Source organism: Ursus maritimus (assembly GCF_017311325.1).
Source record: "Ursus maritimus isolate PB19 chromosome X unlocalized genomic scaffold, ASM1731132v1 scaffold_X1, whole genome shotgun sequence".
Classification (NCBI taxonomy): domain Eukaryota; kingdom Metazoa; phylum Chordata; class Mammalia; order Carnivora; family Ursidae; genus Ursus; species Ursus maritimus.
Window position 1 is genome coordinate 90,259,307 of NW_024423319.1, and position 14,754 is coordinate 90,274,060.

Below are 14,754 nucleotides of genomic sequence, written 5' to 3' on the forward strand. Positions count from 1 at the left end.
GTGTGCGGTGGGAGAGAAAATCCCTTTGTTGCCGACCGATCGCGCTCGGGGCTGAGGCGGGGGAGGGGGCGCCCTTCCCCCGTTCGCCCTCACCGTCGCCGCCGAGGGCCAAGTTCCCCCCCCCTCCCCGCCGACCCACCCGGGTGGCTCTCTGCTCTGACCCAGGCGCCGTGGGAGGAGGCAGGGAAGGTTCTGGTTGCTCGAAAGGTCAGGGCCGCGCGAGTTTCCCATCCTCCTCGCTCCCTCTCCCCTCCTGCTCCGCAGCTCAGTCTGTTACTAATGCAAAACTTGGGGCGTGGGTGGGGACGCCCCCGGAGGCAATGGCCCTGGCTTGGAGGGTGCCAAGAGACAGCGCCTGGGCAGGCTGGATCACTCCTCCCAAACCCGCACCCCCTCCAACACCCTTGGAGGGCGGGTGGACCGAGCCAGTCACCAACCTCATCCACAGCCCTGGAAGCCTGTGGCCCTGTCCCGACGGGGGCCGGAAGTCCTGGGGTCCCCTTTGCCTGGCAGCTGCATGCCCTGGGGAAAGCAGCCCAGGAGGACCCGCCCCCGACCGTGCACATCCGGGAGAGCGTTTTCCTCTCATCTTCTACCCCCACACAGCCCCCCTCCCCCCATCCTAAAATAGGAACTTCTTCACCCCTCCCTTCCTTGACACCAGGAGAGAAGTGCTGCTGTGCGTGACTCAGTCTGCTCTTGGAGCAGCCCCAGGAAGGGCTCCCGTGGGGTTCGCTTTGGGCTTTGATGAAATCCACACAACTCTGCTGAAGGTCACCCCTCCCTGGCTTGGCCCCTTCTGTGTCCCTGCCTCAGCCTTCCCACTGCCACACAGAAACTCTGCGGCGATCTGGGGTTGTCACACAACGTGCTTGGTGGAGTCAGATGCCGTTTAATGGGGTTAAACGTGGCGGGTACTAGCTGTTGCCAGGCAAAACTCAAGTCCTTAGTGCAGTTTAATCCTCTGGAAAACACGGTACCAAATATTTACAGGTGAGGGGAGCAAGGTTGAAGAGGTTCGGCCACCTGCCCAGAGACACGCCGTGGATGAGATTGGGAGCTGGGAGGCCGTGGTGGTGACCCTGTTCCTGCATGCTCGCCACAGAGAACCAGCAATGACGTGAGGGTGGCCCCTTCCCCAGCACAGCCTGGGCACGCATATTTGTCTCCCTGATCCCAGCTCGGCCTTCGGAGCCAGAAGCGCCCCCTCCCGCACCTGCCCAGGCCTTCTTGGCCACTGACTGGTTAACCTCCTGATGGGGGCGAGGGGCGCCAGGTGAGAGACCCTAGGAAGGGGCACCATTCGTGCGTGCGTGGCGTGTGGGAGTTGGGGTGGTTTGATGGCCATGCTTTCCCTTTTGTTGGTGAACTTGACAAACGTGATGTGCAGACTTGAACTGAGCACCGCTTCAAGGGCGGGGGCGGTAAAAGTGGCCTGGTGCCAGGAGGAGAGCCCAGTGGAGAGAAAGGAGGGGTGCCAAGCGTGGTCTGGTGCCACCGCCCCTCCCCTTGCTCATCCCAGCCTCTCACGGTCACTGCCGCTTCCCTTTTCAACCTGCTGTTTGTTGTCTGCCAGGGTAGAGCGCCTTTAAAGAAAAACCAAACAGCTCCTTCCTTTTCCTCAGTGTATGAACGGGTGGAATGGTGGTGGCGGTTGCTGCTCGGGGGCCTGCGTGCCCCTCTTGTCCTGTCAGGGCCTTGGCAGTGCCTCTTCTCAGGGATGACAGCTCCTAATTTTGGTCCCTCTGACCTCTTTCTGCCAGTCAGGCCCTTTCCCCGGTGTCCAAGCCAAGCCTAGTACTCTAAGCATGACCCTTGGCTTCCAGAGCAGATAACTGCCCTCGTCTGTCGAGGGAGACCCAAGCTCTCTTGTGCTTTCAGTGACTGCCGGTCCGGGAGCTGGAGTCCACTGGTGTGGGGGGGTGCATTTTGCAAGCCAGGTCTCTCCCCGGAACTGGGTGTTCCAGCAGGCAACCACTACGATTCCTGGTCTGTTCTGTAGAAACCAGACACTCCTCAGTCTCCCCATCTGACCTCTTCTCTCAGCCACCTTCCCCTGCCCTCTCCATCCCTATCGTGCATCCTTGGCCCCCTTCTCTCCACTACTGGAAGAAGGGTTAAACCCCACAGTCAGGGTGTAGCTTAGCAGCTCACATGGAAACAGGTTGGTGCTTGTAAAGTGCTTTTCTTGAGTGACTTCACACATCTTGGCACTTCTAGCCTGCATGTGGAAGAGCGGGGCGGGGGGGGGTGCACGTGGAGAAATAAGGGCAAACAGGCCTCTCATAGCAGCAAAGTGCCTGCTCTGTTTGTCATCTAAATCGCATTATTTGTCCTCTCCACCGTGGCCCAAGGGTCAGCGAAGTCAGTTTTGAAGCACTTTCTCTTAGAGTTAAAAAAAAAAAAAGACCCCAACTATTTCAACAGCCCCTTCTAGAAGTGGAGTGGGATGAGCATCGCTGTATCTCCGCCTCTCAGTCTCTTTGTGTTTCTCACCCCAGTGTCCCCTTAGCTGCCCATCCCAGAGAGATGGGGGAGGGGAGGTCCCCAGCCCCGACCCTGGCGGGGTGGCTGCAGTGTGGCCTCCGCTGAGGAACACGTTCCCGCTGGGCATTCCTGCCGGGGCTCTGGGCTCCTCCGGAGCAGGCTGTCACCCTGGAGAAGGTCCTCCTGCCAGGCAGGGCCCTGGCTCACTGGCCCTTCCCGCTCAGCTCCATCCTCAGCCAGGAACCTGAAGAGTTAAAAGTCTTTAGCTTGTTGCAATGAAATTATGGCTGGCAGTGGCGCCGCTGTTTGTTCAACAGACCTCCACTTTTAAACAGTTCACAAAAAGTTCATGGGGCAGCTAAAGATTGTGTGTGTGTGTGTGTGTGTGTGTGTGTGTGTGTGTGTGTGTGGTCAGCAGGACCCAACAATGTACCTCCCCTCACTTGTTTCTTCGTGTTCAGCCTCCTCCCTCTGCCCCCTCCCCAACACTCCCATCGGACCCCAAAGTGTCACCTAAGTGTGTGGCATTACTGTTGAAAAGTCCACAGGAAGGGCCCTGTGGAGGGGTGGGGAGGGGGTGGGGAGAGCTCTGAAAGCACCCTGTGCTCCCAGGTGTCCCTACATCACATTCACCCTTCCACCAAGTTCGGGCTGCCCGCTTTCCAGAAGAGACCTTCGTGGGGGGGGGCAAAGTAGGATGATGGGGGGCAGCACCCTTCCTGTTTCCTCACTCAGGTGCTCGGAGGTCCTTGTCACAAGGCGCCTACTAAAGGAGGTGGGGAGGTGACAGATTGTTTAAGGAGAGGCCAGTTTGGGGACAGCAGAAGCTTGAGGTCTCAGAGGCACACACACACACTTTTTCCTTCCCTCATCCTTTTCTTAGGGGTTTGATGAGTGACCCTTTTTGCTCCTGGTGTGACTTCTGCATTTCCCCGGGGTGGCCTGGTGCAGTCGGTCCCACTGGTGCAGCTGATGACCAGGACCCTGCACCCGGGAATGCTGCTCCGCCTTCCCCATCAGGCCACCCGGAATGGCTTCCTTTTGTTAGAAGGGGCGGCAGGGGTTAAGGAGGGGACAGTCCCTTGAATGTGCCTTGTGGTCGTCCCTGCACTCGTGGTGGCCTTCCGCCCCAACTCGATGTGTAGGTTTGGAAGAAGGAAGAGAAGCCCGTGAGCCCCCAGGGAACCTTCTTCAGGACCCCGGTTGGTCTTTTCGGGGCACCGTGGCTAGCCCAGTGGAAAGAGAGGGAGGCGCTTCCTGGAGAAGGCGCTGCCTCAGAATCCCACCAGGCCTGCTGCAAGTGTAGATTTCGGCCTCGTCCTCTTCCTCCTCCTCCTCCTCCTCCTTCTCCTCCTCCTCCAGCAGCTTCATTGTTGGGCTCTAACTCTGCGCCGCGTGTGGCTCTTGATTAACAGACGGTGTTGTATGTATAGGGGGCCGACAGGGATACCGGTGGACAAAAGGCCTAGTTAGGACAAAGAACTGCCGAAGGATAGACCAGCCAGGCTTGTGGATTCAGGTCTCCCAGGTGCTCCCCCCACCCCCACCCTCACTTACTCCCAGAAAGAGTCCCCGGACCTGGTGCCTCCAACCCACCCGACCTGGCAGTCTGCTCCTTGTGCTCAAGTGTAAAAGCAAGCATTTGCATATTTTTCCCTGCTAACAAAGGAAATGTGTCGACTTAGGGAACATTTGGGCTTTCGGAAACTGTGTGGGTGGGTGTGTGAGGGAGGAGAAAGAAAAGTTCCCCCGACGATCTGCACACCACTGATTTCACACTCCGCTTTGGGTCCCGTGTAAAGATGGCCCGGCCTGGCCTGGCCGGACAAGGGGGATGACGACGTGTTTGTGCGCGGGGAATTGCCCAGGGCCATCGGTCCCAGGCATTAAAGGCTCCCCTACTTATTAACCCAGCATTTAACAGCAGGATATGGGCTGAAGCGCAGTCAAAAGAAACGGCTCAACCTCCAAAGAGCAATTAAAATCGTGCACGAGGATAAATCACGCGCCGTGATAATCCTGTTAATAAAATGCAGCTTGTCCTGACCCTTCACTCATGCAGCAAACTAGAATGTGATGTGGGTGGGGGTGGTGGGCACAGAAGGTAAGGAAGGGCGGGGAGAGGTGCTCTCCCCTCCTCTGCCCGGGCAGCCTCCCCCTCCCTGTAGGGGAAAAATGGGGTGGCTTTCACCCGCTCCCAGCGTGCCAGTGGCTCCTAGCCCAGCAGCCTGGGCTGCTAAGACTTCTGCACTCACTAATGATTTCTTGTCCCCAGTGAGCAGGCGTCATGGAATTACTCAACCGCCTCCCTCTGTAGCTCCCAGGCAAAACCACCCGGGGTCGGTGCTTCATCTGATGTAGGGCCGGGTGGGGTGGTTCACCAGCCCACCGACTCTTTTTAACCCTCGATCTGTTAAGTAGCCCACACTGCAGCCCTGGAGATGTGGTAGTTTGGGCTGCCACACCTGAGTCCCCAGGAGTGTGGCTCCCCAGGATGCAGCACTGTATGCTGCCAAGTGTGGTCCCCAAAGGCTGGGAAAGGAGAAGGCAGGCAGGAGTGGCCAGAGGTGGTGGCGATGTGTGTGCAGCTAGCGCGGATCGTGTGTCGTGTGGTCCTTTAACCCCCTCCCCGCCCCGCAGGGAAGTTGCGGGCCGCCCCTGTACCCTTGGAGTCAGGTGTGTTCCCTCACTCCCAGACATCTGTAGAACGTCAGGCACAACCTGACTTCCCAGCTCTGCGTTCTGTATGAATTGCCTAGAAAGAGGGCCTCTCTGGTTCCCTGTTTGGCTCCTCTTTATTCAACCTCCTGGGATTTTTTTTTTTTTTTAAACAGACTAGACGCTTGAAGAAAAGCTGCCATCCAAGAAGACGACATGCTTTCAGCAACCCCCCTGTATGGGAACGTTCACAGCTGGATGAACAGCGAGAGGGTCCGCATGTGTGGGATCAACGAAGAGAGGTGAATGTGCCTGTCTGGCTGAGGCCGGGGGGAGAGAGGGTGGGTGCCGCCCCCCTGCCCCGCCCCCACCCCAAGCTCGGGAGCAGAACCCATTCTAAAGCCCCCCTCACCTTCTCAACAGCCAGAGTGGGCCCAAAAGGGGTGGGGGAGAACGATCTCCCGCCTAGCTGGCGGCCCTTGATTTACAGTTTTAACAGGCAACCCGGCTCAGCGAAGCATTGCCGCCCTTTAAAAGATTAGCCCCTAAAGCGGCCTTTCAGTGCACTTTCGTCCTTAATTTATTATTTCATATTTATGAAGGAGAATTAATCCCAGTCTATATGCTGCTTTAACTCTAAATGTCAGGAGTGTGGGCCCAGGTGGATCGGCATTCGATGTGCTTTTAAAACAAATAGTTTGCTCAGTAATAAATGGGGAGATGGCCACCCCTTACTTCATTTAAGCCCCGAGTTGCTCGGTGTCCTCTGCTACCTGTTCAGCGAGGCCATCGGCTCCAGGTTTCAGTCCCCCGACACTCCGCCGGGCTCCCTAATCAGTAATTTTGGAGTGGATGATGGAAGCCGCTCTTCGGGGTATCCGCTGTTGCTTGTCAGCGATTTTATCCTGGGGATTTGGAAGTTGGCACCGAGCGCTTTCTTTATCGATGCTGTCTGATAACAAGTCCCAGGGCAGCCGCAGCAGCCTGGCACAGATGTGCGGCTTCCTCTGGAGCCTGGAGCAGCTGACATTTGTATGATATTCGTGTGTCTCCCCCGTCATTTTGATAAAGGCAGTCAAATATGGCTTCATTATCACCATGGAAACCAGTTTTGTAGAACATGGTACCTAACTTTGTTTGGGGAAAAGTTTTGAAAGCCTGCCCTCGTGAGGAACACAGAAGTGACTGGTGCGACTGGCCCCGAGACGCCGGCCTTGTGTCTCCGCTTCAGTCCTTGGCCATTGTGCTTCCTCGTGTCTGAGCTCCGGCGGAGGAGCGCCGGAGGGCCTGCTAGGACTGCAGAGCTCAGATCGGCCGCCTCAGCCTCTCTAGAGAAAACAGTGGCGCGGGATCTTCGTTCCTGCGTCGGCCAGCTTGGGGCCCTAGCTGGGATCTCCCGTCCCCGTTGTGCCCTGCCTTCCCTTTGGTTTCTCTCAGCCCAGTTGAAGCACTGTTTGGGGACAGCTTTCAACAGGGGCCGTTGGGGAGAAATTGTTCGGCGAGGGCGGTTTGAGAAATGGAGTTATTAGAAATTGGCCTGTTCTGGGGCGATCTGAGGAAAGAGGGATTAAGTGGGGGGAATGCTTTCACGAAGTTTGGTGTGTCCTTTTTAAATAGGAAAATTCCTGTAAATGATGGTGACGCTTCAAAGGCCAGACTGGAACTAAGGGAAGAAAATCCCTTGAACCACAACGTGGTAAGAGACTCACGGCTTCTGTCTGAATATCAGTGATCTGTAATCCAGCGTGCATTCATTCGAGTGCTGCTAAAGGGCCTTTTGGGGGCGGGGCAGGGGTGTGGTGGGGTGGGGCTGAGTGGGACGCTTCTTCTGCAGGACCCGGCCCTCCCCCGAGCTCTCCTTGGCCCCGCACTCCTTTTGACACCCTGGGCATTTATGTCCTGAGTCCCATACCTAGCAACTGGTGGGATACGTGCCTCCTTTCCTTCGATAAGCCACGCCCCCTCCATGCTCCCTGGAGCTGGATAAATTTCCAGCCTCCAAGTAGACCCTTAGGGTTTCCTTTTCCAGTAAAGTATGAAACACAGACCCGTCCTCACACAGCAGGGAGGGGAAGTCAAAAGACACAACCACAGTTTGACCCATGGCCTCTTTATTGATTTAGAAATGAGACAGCTAAAGTCCTCCTTCCCTGCAATCCCTCCGAAGATTGTTTCTTGTTATGTTAAATAATCACGCCCCCCTACCTCCAGGGGAAAAAAAAAAACACTCCAGTGAGCCCCCCGCCCCCCACCAAACAGGCCTGGGAGGTTCGGTCTGTACTCGCGAGGCTGGTGCTGAGAGTAGCGGAGCTGGTGTCCTCTCTGTTGGCAGCAGAGAATTTGTGCTGAGAAGGTGAATTTTCCAGAGTTAATAGATGACTGAATGTAATGTATGGGCCCCAAGTCTAAAGGGATCAACCTTTTACAGGCTTTCAGGATACTAGTTGAACCGAGGTAAGAAGGCAGGCAGCAAAGGCTTTTGGATAAGTGGGCAGGGGACCCAGGACCCTGTGGAGCCTCTCTGTTTAACCCTTTCTGCTCAGATGTCAAGGCCGATGTCCCCTCCAGCTAGCTTCTGGTTTCTCCTGGGGACGGGCCCTACCGCTCTGAGTGAGCGTCGCGAGTAACACCCATCTTCTTCTTCTGCAAAGGTGGACGCCACTACCGCCCATCGGATCGATGGCCTGGCCGCGCTGAGCATGGACCGCACTGGCCTGATCCGGGAAGGGCTGCGCGTCCCCGGCAACATCGTCTATTCTAGCTTGTGTGGACTGGGCTCGGAGAAAGGCCGGGAGGCTGCCACGAGCACTCTAGGTGGGCTTGGGTTCTCTTCCGAGAGAAATCCAGAAATGCAGTTCAAACCGAATACCCCTGAGACGGTGGAGGCTTCCGCTGTCTCCGGAAAAGCCCCCAATGGCTTCAGTGCTATCTACAAAACACCACCCGGAATACAAAAAAGTGCTGTGCCCACAGCAGAAACCCTGGGCTTGGACAGGCCCGCCGGCGACAAACAGAGCCCTCTGAACATCAATGGTGCTAGTTACCTGCGGCTGCCCTGGGTCAGTCCTTACATGGAGGGCGCCACGCCGGCCATCTACCCTTTCCTCGACTCGCCAAATAAGTATTCACTGAACATGTACAAGGCCTTGCTACCTCAGCAGTCCTACAGCTTGGCCCAGCCGCTGTATTCGCCGGTCTGCACCAACGGGGAGCGTTTTCTCTACCTGCCGCCGCCTCACTACGTCAGTCCCCACATCCCGTCATCGCTGGCTTCGCCCATGAGGCTCTCGACCCCTTCGGCCTCCCCAGCCATCCCACCTCTGGTCCACTGCGCAGACAAAAGCCTGCCCTGGAAGATGGGCGTCAGTCCCGGGAACCCCGTTGATTCCCACGCCTACCCCCACATCCAGAACAGTAAACAGCCGAGGGTGCCCTCTGCCAAGGCGGTCACCAGCGGCCTGCCCGGGGACACGGCTCTCCTGCTGCCCCCTTCGCCTCGGCCTTCACCCCGGGTCCACCTTCCCTCCCAGCCCGCCGCAGACACCTACTCGGAATTTCACAAGCACTACGCCAGGATCTCCACCTCGCCCTCCGTCACCCTGTCAAAGCCATACATGACGGTCAGCAGCGAGTTCCCATCGGCCAGGCTCTCCAACGGCAAGTATCCGAAGGGCCCGGAAGGGGCCGAAAGTGCCCAGCCGGTTCCCGGGCACGCCCGGAAGGCGGCGGCTCAAGACAGGAAAGACGGCGGGTCCCCTCCTCTGTTGGAGAAGCAGACGGCTACCAAAGACGTCACCGATAAGCCGCTGGACTTGTCTGCGAAAGTGGTGGACGTGGATGCTTCCAAAGCCGACCACATGAAAAAGATGGCTCCCACGGTCCTCGTGCACAGCAGAGCTGGAAGCGGCTTAGTGCTGTCCGGGGGCGACATTCCGAAAGAAACCCTGTCTCCTCCCGGAAACGGCTGTGCTATCTACAGGTCTGAAATCATTAGCACGGCTCCCTCGTCCTGGGTGGTGCCCGGGCCGAGCCCCAACGAAGAGAACAACGGCAAAAGCCTGCCGCTGAAGAACAAGGCCTTGGACTGGGCGATACCGCAGCAGCGGAGTTCATCGTGTCCCCGCATGGGCGGCACGGACGCCGTGGTCACGAACGTCTCGGGCTCAGTGTCGAGCGCGGGCCGCCCGGCCTCCGCGTCGCCGGCCCCCAATGCCAACGCAGATGGCTGCAAGACCAGCAGGAGCTCCATGGACACCACGCCGTCGGTCATTCAGCACGTGGGCCAGCCCCCGACCACGCCTGCCAAGCACGGAGGCGGCGGCGGCGGCGGCGGCGGCGGCAGCGGCGGTGGTGGCGGCGGTGGCGGTGGTGGTGGTGGTGGCAGCAAGGGTGCCAAAGCCGGCAACCCGGAGCCCAGCTTCAAAGCAAACGAGAATGGCCTCCCGCCCAGCTCGATCTTTCTATCTCCAAACGAGGCGTTTAGGTCCCCACCAATTCCCTACCCCAGAAGTTACCTCCTTCCCAGCACCTGGGGCATCGCTTATAAGTCCCCTCTCCTTACATGGCAAGGGACCTGTGTACCCTCACCCAGTTTTGCTGCCCAATGGCAGTCTCTTCCCTGGGCACCTTGCCCCCAAGCCTGGGCTGCCCTACGGGCTGCCCACAGGCCGGCCGGAGTTTGTGACCTACCAAGACGCGCTGGGGTTGGGCATGGTGCACCCCATGTTGATACCTCACACGCCCATAGAGATCACTAAGGAGGAGAAACCGGAGAGGAGGTCCCGCTCCCACGAGAGACGCTACGAGGACCCAACCCTCCGGAACCGGTTCTCCGAGATGCTGGAGGCCAGAGCACCAAGTTACACCCAGAAGTCCCCTCCGACAAGAACCTGAAGCCCAGCCCCAGCTGGAATCAAGGGAAAACTGTCGTCAAGAGCGACAAACTTGTCTACGTAGGACCTTCTCGGGAGGAACCGGATGCTAAAACAGACGCGAATGGGCCAAGCCGCGCCTGCGGCCGACAGCGTGGGCCCCAGCGCTGAGCCCGCCAAGCCCCCGGCTGACCCGGCCCTGCAGCCGCACCGCGATTTCGTCGCTCTGAGAGAGAGATTGGCGTATCAGTGATTTCCACGAAGCTTATGCTTTCAAACAGGCTCCGGCCAGTCAGTCTTCAGCTTAAGAGGAGAATATTCGGCGGGAACCAACAAGGAGAACCTGGGGCTGCCAGTCTCGACTCCCTTCCTGGAGCCAACTCTGGGGAGCGATGGCCCGGCTGTAACTTTGGGAAAACCCAAGAGGATCCCAAACCATTTTGTGTGGGCAGTGCCCCCGAGTGTGGATGTCACCCCGCCTATACCAAAGATGGAGCCGATGAGGCAGAATCCAGTGATGGCAAAGTTCTCAAACCGAAGCCATCTAAGCTGGCCAAGAAGAATCGCGATCCGCTGGTTACGTGGGTGACCGATTCAAGGTGTCACTACCGAACTGTAGCCGATTCTAGCCAGCTCAGCCGAGGAGCAGCGCGCCTTGCAGGGAGCTCACCCCCACCCCGCCCCACGCCCAAATTTCAGTGACTTGACCAGTTGTCAGTTCTGTTTTGTTAATGTGAAAGAGATTGGGGAGTATGGTAGGGCAGGGCGCCGGGCAGATTCGGTAAGATTATGGTCACGTAAATATATGACATGTGTCCAGTAAGGGACGTGAGTGGGTAGCACTTAGGAGGCTCACGTGTCTGGGTACTTGGCCGTTATTGTGTAGATGCTAAGAGAATTCCACTCAGACGCTGCTAACAGACGTGTTAATGATTGCGAAGGATAGCTAAAGACTGCATGACGTTTACCTATCAGTTGCCTTGATTTCTCTGCCATTACTGTCGTTAGAATAATGCCTAGCAGTGCTGCTTAGAATGCCTTACGTGATACCTGGTGGAGGTGTGAGCAGCCGCATGTCTGTGGGATTCGGCAATTTTTTTTTCACCAAAAAAAAGCTCGCTTAAAGGATAGAGTATGTATTTAACTTGCTAGTGAATGATAGATGTTGTATAGGAATTTCCTTACAATATTTTTACTTTTGATTAAAAGATAAATAAAGCCAAATTGTGTTGCAAATGTTAAGAAAAAATTGGTTTATGCTTATAAAAATGGATGAAGTTATCTAAATGATCCATTGAGTGCCCATTTTAATTACATAGATGGAAGGATTACAAGAGGACAGTATTTTATGTCTACCCGCTGCTTACTGTGAGGTCAGTTCTTCAAATTTTTATTACTAGAATCTTACATAAACCTTTTGAGTTAAATTTCATTTCCAAATATACAAAGGGAAGTTTGTGGGCCATGGTGCTCTTTATTCATTGTGCATTTTGTTTTCTTTTCTGTTGTGTTTTTTGTTTTGTTTTTTCTTTGCGTTGTGTTTTTGTTTTGTTTTTATTTACCTTCAAAAGAGAATGTCTCTGTGCCATGGTATATGTATGGGTATACATACACAACGCATATATATCTATATACATATGGCTTTACGAGTACGACTGTGTGATTACTTACGATAGCTATTCTTACATTTTTATCTGTTACGTTTTAAATATCTCAGTTGTATCATAAATTGTGGTTGGTATTGGGCAAACTTTTCTTTGCAACTGCTTTCCTTTAAGGTAAGGCAAATGAAATAGCTTTGATGGTAAGGTGTTGTGTTTTTTTTTTCCGTCTCCGTTCTCTTTCTAGCGTGCAATGATGCGCTTCTCAGAGCTGGAGATGAAGGAGAGAAGGTGGCCACCCACAGCCAAAGACTCCGAGGTGTGCAAATTCAGCCCCGCCGACTGGGACAGGTTGAAAGGAAGTCAGGACAAAAAGCCAAAGTCGGTCGCCCTGGAAGAGGCCATTCCGACCAGAATGACAATGAGAGATGTAAGTAAACCCAAGCAGCTTGTGTGTGGGGGCAGTGCTCCCAGAGCTTCGGAGGGTGTGTGATGGGACGCGGTTCACTGCAGCGGCCCTACGGCCAGTGAGCGCGCAGAGAATAGGCCGTTCTCGGGCCGAGGAGGAAGGGCTGATTGTCCGTTTCCGAACGTGGTGGCGTCCAGGGATGAGGCACCCGTGAAAGATGATTTCTTGGGACGCATCTCCTTTTCAGAGAAACGCCAGTCCTATAGCTAGTAGCGGTCTGATACGATTTAAGTGGGAGAATGGCAGCGAGGAAGAAATGTGGCCATGTGTATTGTGTGTGTTCCGTGGCGGGTACAGGAGCGGTTCCCTTCCCTTCCCTTCTTTTTGTACCAGTGGATGATACTTCAGCTGGCGGCACTTCCCCCACCACAGGGATCAGTCTCCCATGGAATGGAGAATACTTTGTATTCTCCTTCCAGAGGCAGAAATTTTGTTAAAATGGGACGGGAGGCTGATGGAGCACCAGCCAGCGATGAGATCATTATTTTCGGTGGCAGGTGTGTTGGCCATGGTTAGATGGTGACAGCGTGATCCGGGGCGTGGTATAAAGGAGAGGGGTCCTTCCCAGCAGACAGAGTTGTATTCTGTTGGGAGGCAGAATGGAGGGAAAGCTGGTGCTTTTCTCAAGTCACTCTTGGGGCCCAGCAGCTGGTCCCCCACTGTGGTGTGGGTCATGAGTTTGCTCGCGAGACTTCCCTGCTGATATGGTGTGTGGGTAGAAAGTGGAGAAGGTCTTTTCCATGCGTGTGGCTGAATGTCAAGGAGACAATGGGTGCAGAACCCTCTTGACACAGGACAGTCAAGGATGGGAGATGCATCTGTGAGCTCTGTTATTAGGCATCATGGGTTTGGTGTTCATTGGCGCCTGATGGAGTTTGGGAGATTTGTGGTCCTGGAGAGGGCGCTTCGCTGCCTAGGGCACAGACCCTTCTCCGTCTGTACAGCACCCCTCAGCCTTTGGGTCAAGGTCTGTGTCCAGGTTTCTGGGTAGGCCACACCAGGACCAGTTTGTTTTACTTCAGTCTTCAAAGAAGGGAGTTTTTGTCGTTAGTCAGTGGTGGGGACTCTGAGGCACCTGAAGTAAAGATTTCCTTAGTCTTCTACCTCAGGGGGATGGATAGGGGAACATGGAGGGTCGAGCCGCTCTGGAGTAAGCGGCAAACGCCTTCCTCCATGCTCTCATGCTCGCTCTAGGCAGCCTTTTTTCCGACTTGCCCATAATGCCAGCTGGGGAAGCCTCTCAGGGAGCGTGGTAGAGGTGGGCAAAGCCAAGTTAACGTGGCTGGTGCCTCTCTGAAGAGAGGGAACGGGTGAGGTAGGCTGGAGCAAGGGAGCAAGAAGTTAGCCAGACCTGAGTCTCTTGCCCATTGTGTGGGTTTCTGGTAACATGGCCAGATCCGGGGTGGGTCTGCTCGTCCCACCTCACTACCCTGGCCTTCTTCCCAGGGAAGTTTGTGTCCTCACATCTTTCCTAATGAACCTAGAGACGAGATACCCAGTCTGGTCAATGGAGAGCAGAGCCCAGATGATTTCAAAGGCCTCTCTTCTCCCTCCCGAGTCCCTCCAGGCTCAGACCAACGGTTCTTTTCCTGGAGCACCAGGACATGACCCAGCAAGGCATAGGTCATCACCAAGGGCAGGAGAAGGATTGGGAAGAGGTGGGGGGTGGGGCTCATTTCTGAAGATCGGGACAACGAAGGAGGTGGGTCACCGTCCCCAGTCTTCTGGGGACTTGTGGTTTGTGGTTGGTCAAGAGGGGTACCCTTAGAGGAACCGTTGTCCTTGCTGTCACCTCCTCATCTGGGGACAGCAGGTGCTGAATCCATTCAGCTACTAATTAATGGGTCTTCTTGACCCTTGTCTCCCTCATGTCTCATGCCCTGCTCCACACTGGCTCTTTCCTCCAGGGGTCCACGTGGTTGAGAGCCAGGCTGTGAGCACGTGGAAGCTAGGGGTGGGGGTAGCCAGGGGCTGTGAAGAGGGTAGAGATGCCTTCCAGATGCCTTCCCTCTTCCAGGGCAGCTCCCCTCCTCCCGCAGACCCTAGGAGCTTCTGAGATGGCGGGTGCTTCCTGCTTGGCCTCGGCTGGGCAGACATGGGTGCACATGGGTGCATCTCGTTGGGAGGAGCTGGCTTAAGAAGAAGCGAATGAAGTCGGAACAACGGTCAGGACTTTCATCTGCTGTTTATTTTTATTTTATTTTTTTAAAGATTTTATTTATTTATTCGACAGAGATAGAGACAGCCAGCGAGAGAGGGAACACAAGCAGGGGAGGGAGAGGAAGAAGCAGGCTCTAGCAGAGGAACCTGATGTGGGGCTTGATCCCATAGCAGCTGGGATCACGCCCTGAGCCGAAGGCAGATGCTTAACCACTGTGCCACCAGGCGCCCCTCATCTGCTGTTTATGGTAGTCGGGGTGGTCAGATTCAGTTTTTATTTTAGAAGTCCAGCCAATGCCTTAGGAGGCTTCGCAGACTTGGAAGCTTATCCATAGAGGCCGTCAGTGGCATTCGAAGGTGGGGAGGGACAAGGAGACTATTGGTCCCTTCCCGTGAACTGGGAGTGTGTCTCCTTAGCGCCACTTGACTAGGGCAGAGCCAGGACCTGCTCCGTGGTGATACCTGGGCGGGACCTGGAAGAAGTCTCAGTCAAAGACTTGACGAAACT

At 55.6% G+C, this 14,754-nt stretch overlaps 1 protein-coding gene across 1 annotated transcript in view; it reads left to right on the forward strand.

Annotated features, from left to right (window-relative positions):
- The first annotated feature begins 987 nt into the window (after positions 1-987).
- The window catches only part of BCOR (BCL6 corepressor), a 35,192-nt gene continuing 21,425 nt past the window's right edge, over positions 988-14,754 (forward strand). Inside the window, exons 1-5 of the mRNA XM_040632924.1 lie at positions 988-1,276; positions 5,322-5,447; positions 6,763-6,841; positions 7,797-9,462; positions 10,082-10,091. Coding sequence (XP_040488858.1) covers positions 5,362-5,447; positions 6,763-6,841; positions 7,797-9,462; positions 10,082-10,091 — 1,841 coding nt within the window. The 5' untranslated portion in view covers positions 988-1,276; positions 5,322-5,361. The remainder of the gene's footprint in view (positions 1,277-5,321; positions 5,448-6,762; positions 6,842-7,796; positions 9,463-10,081; positions 10,092-14,754) is intronic.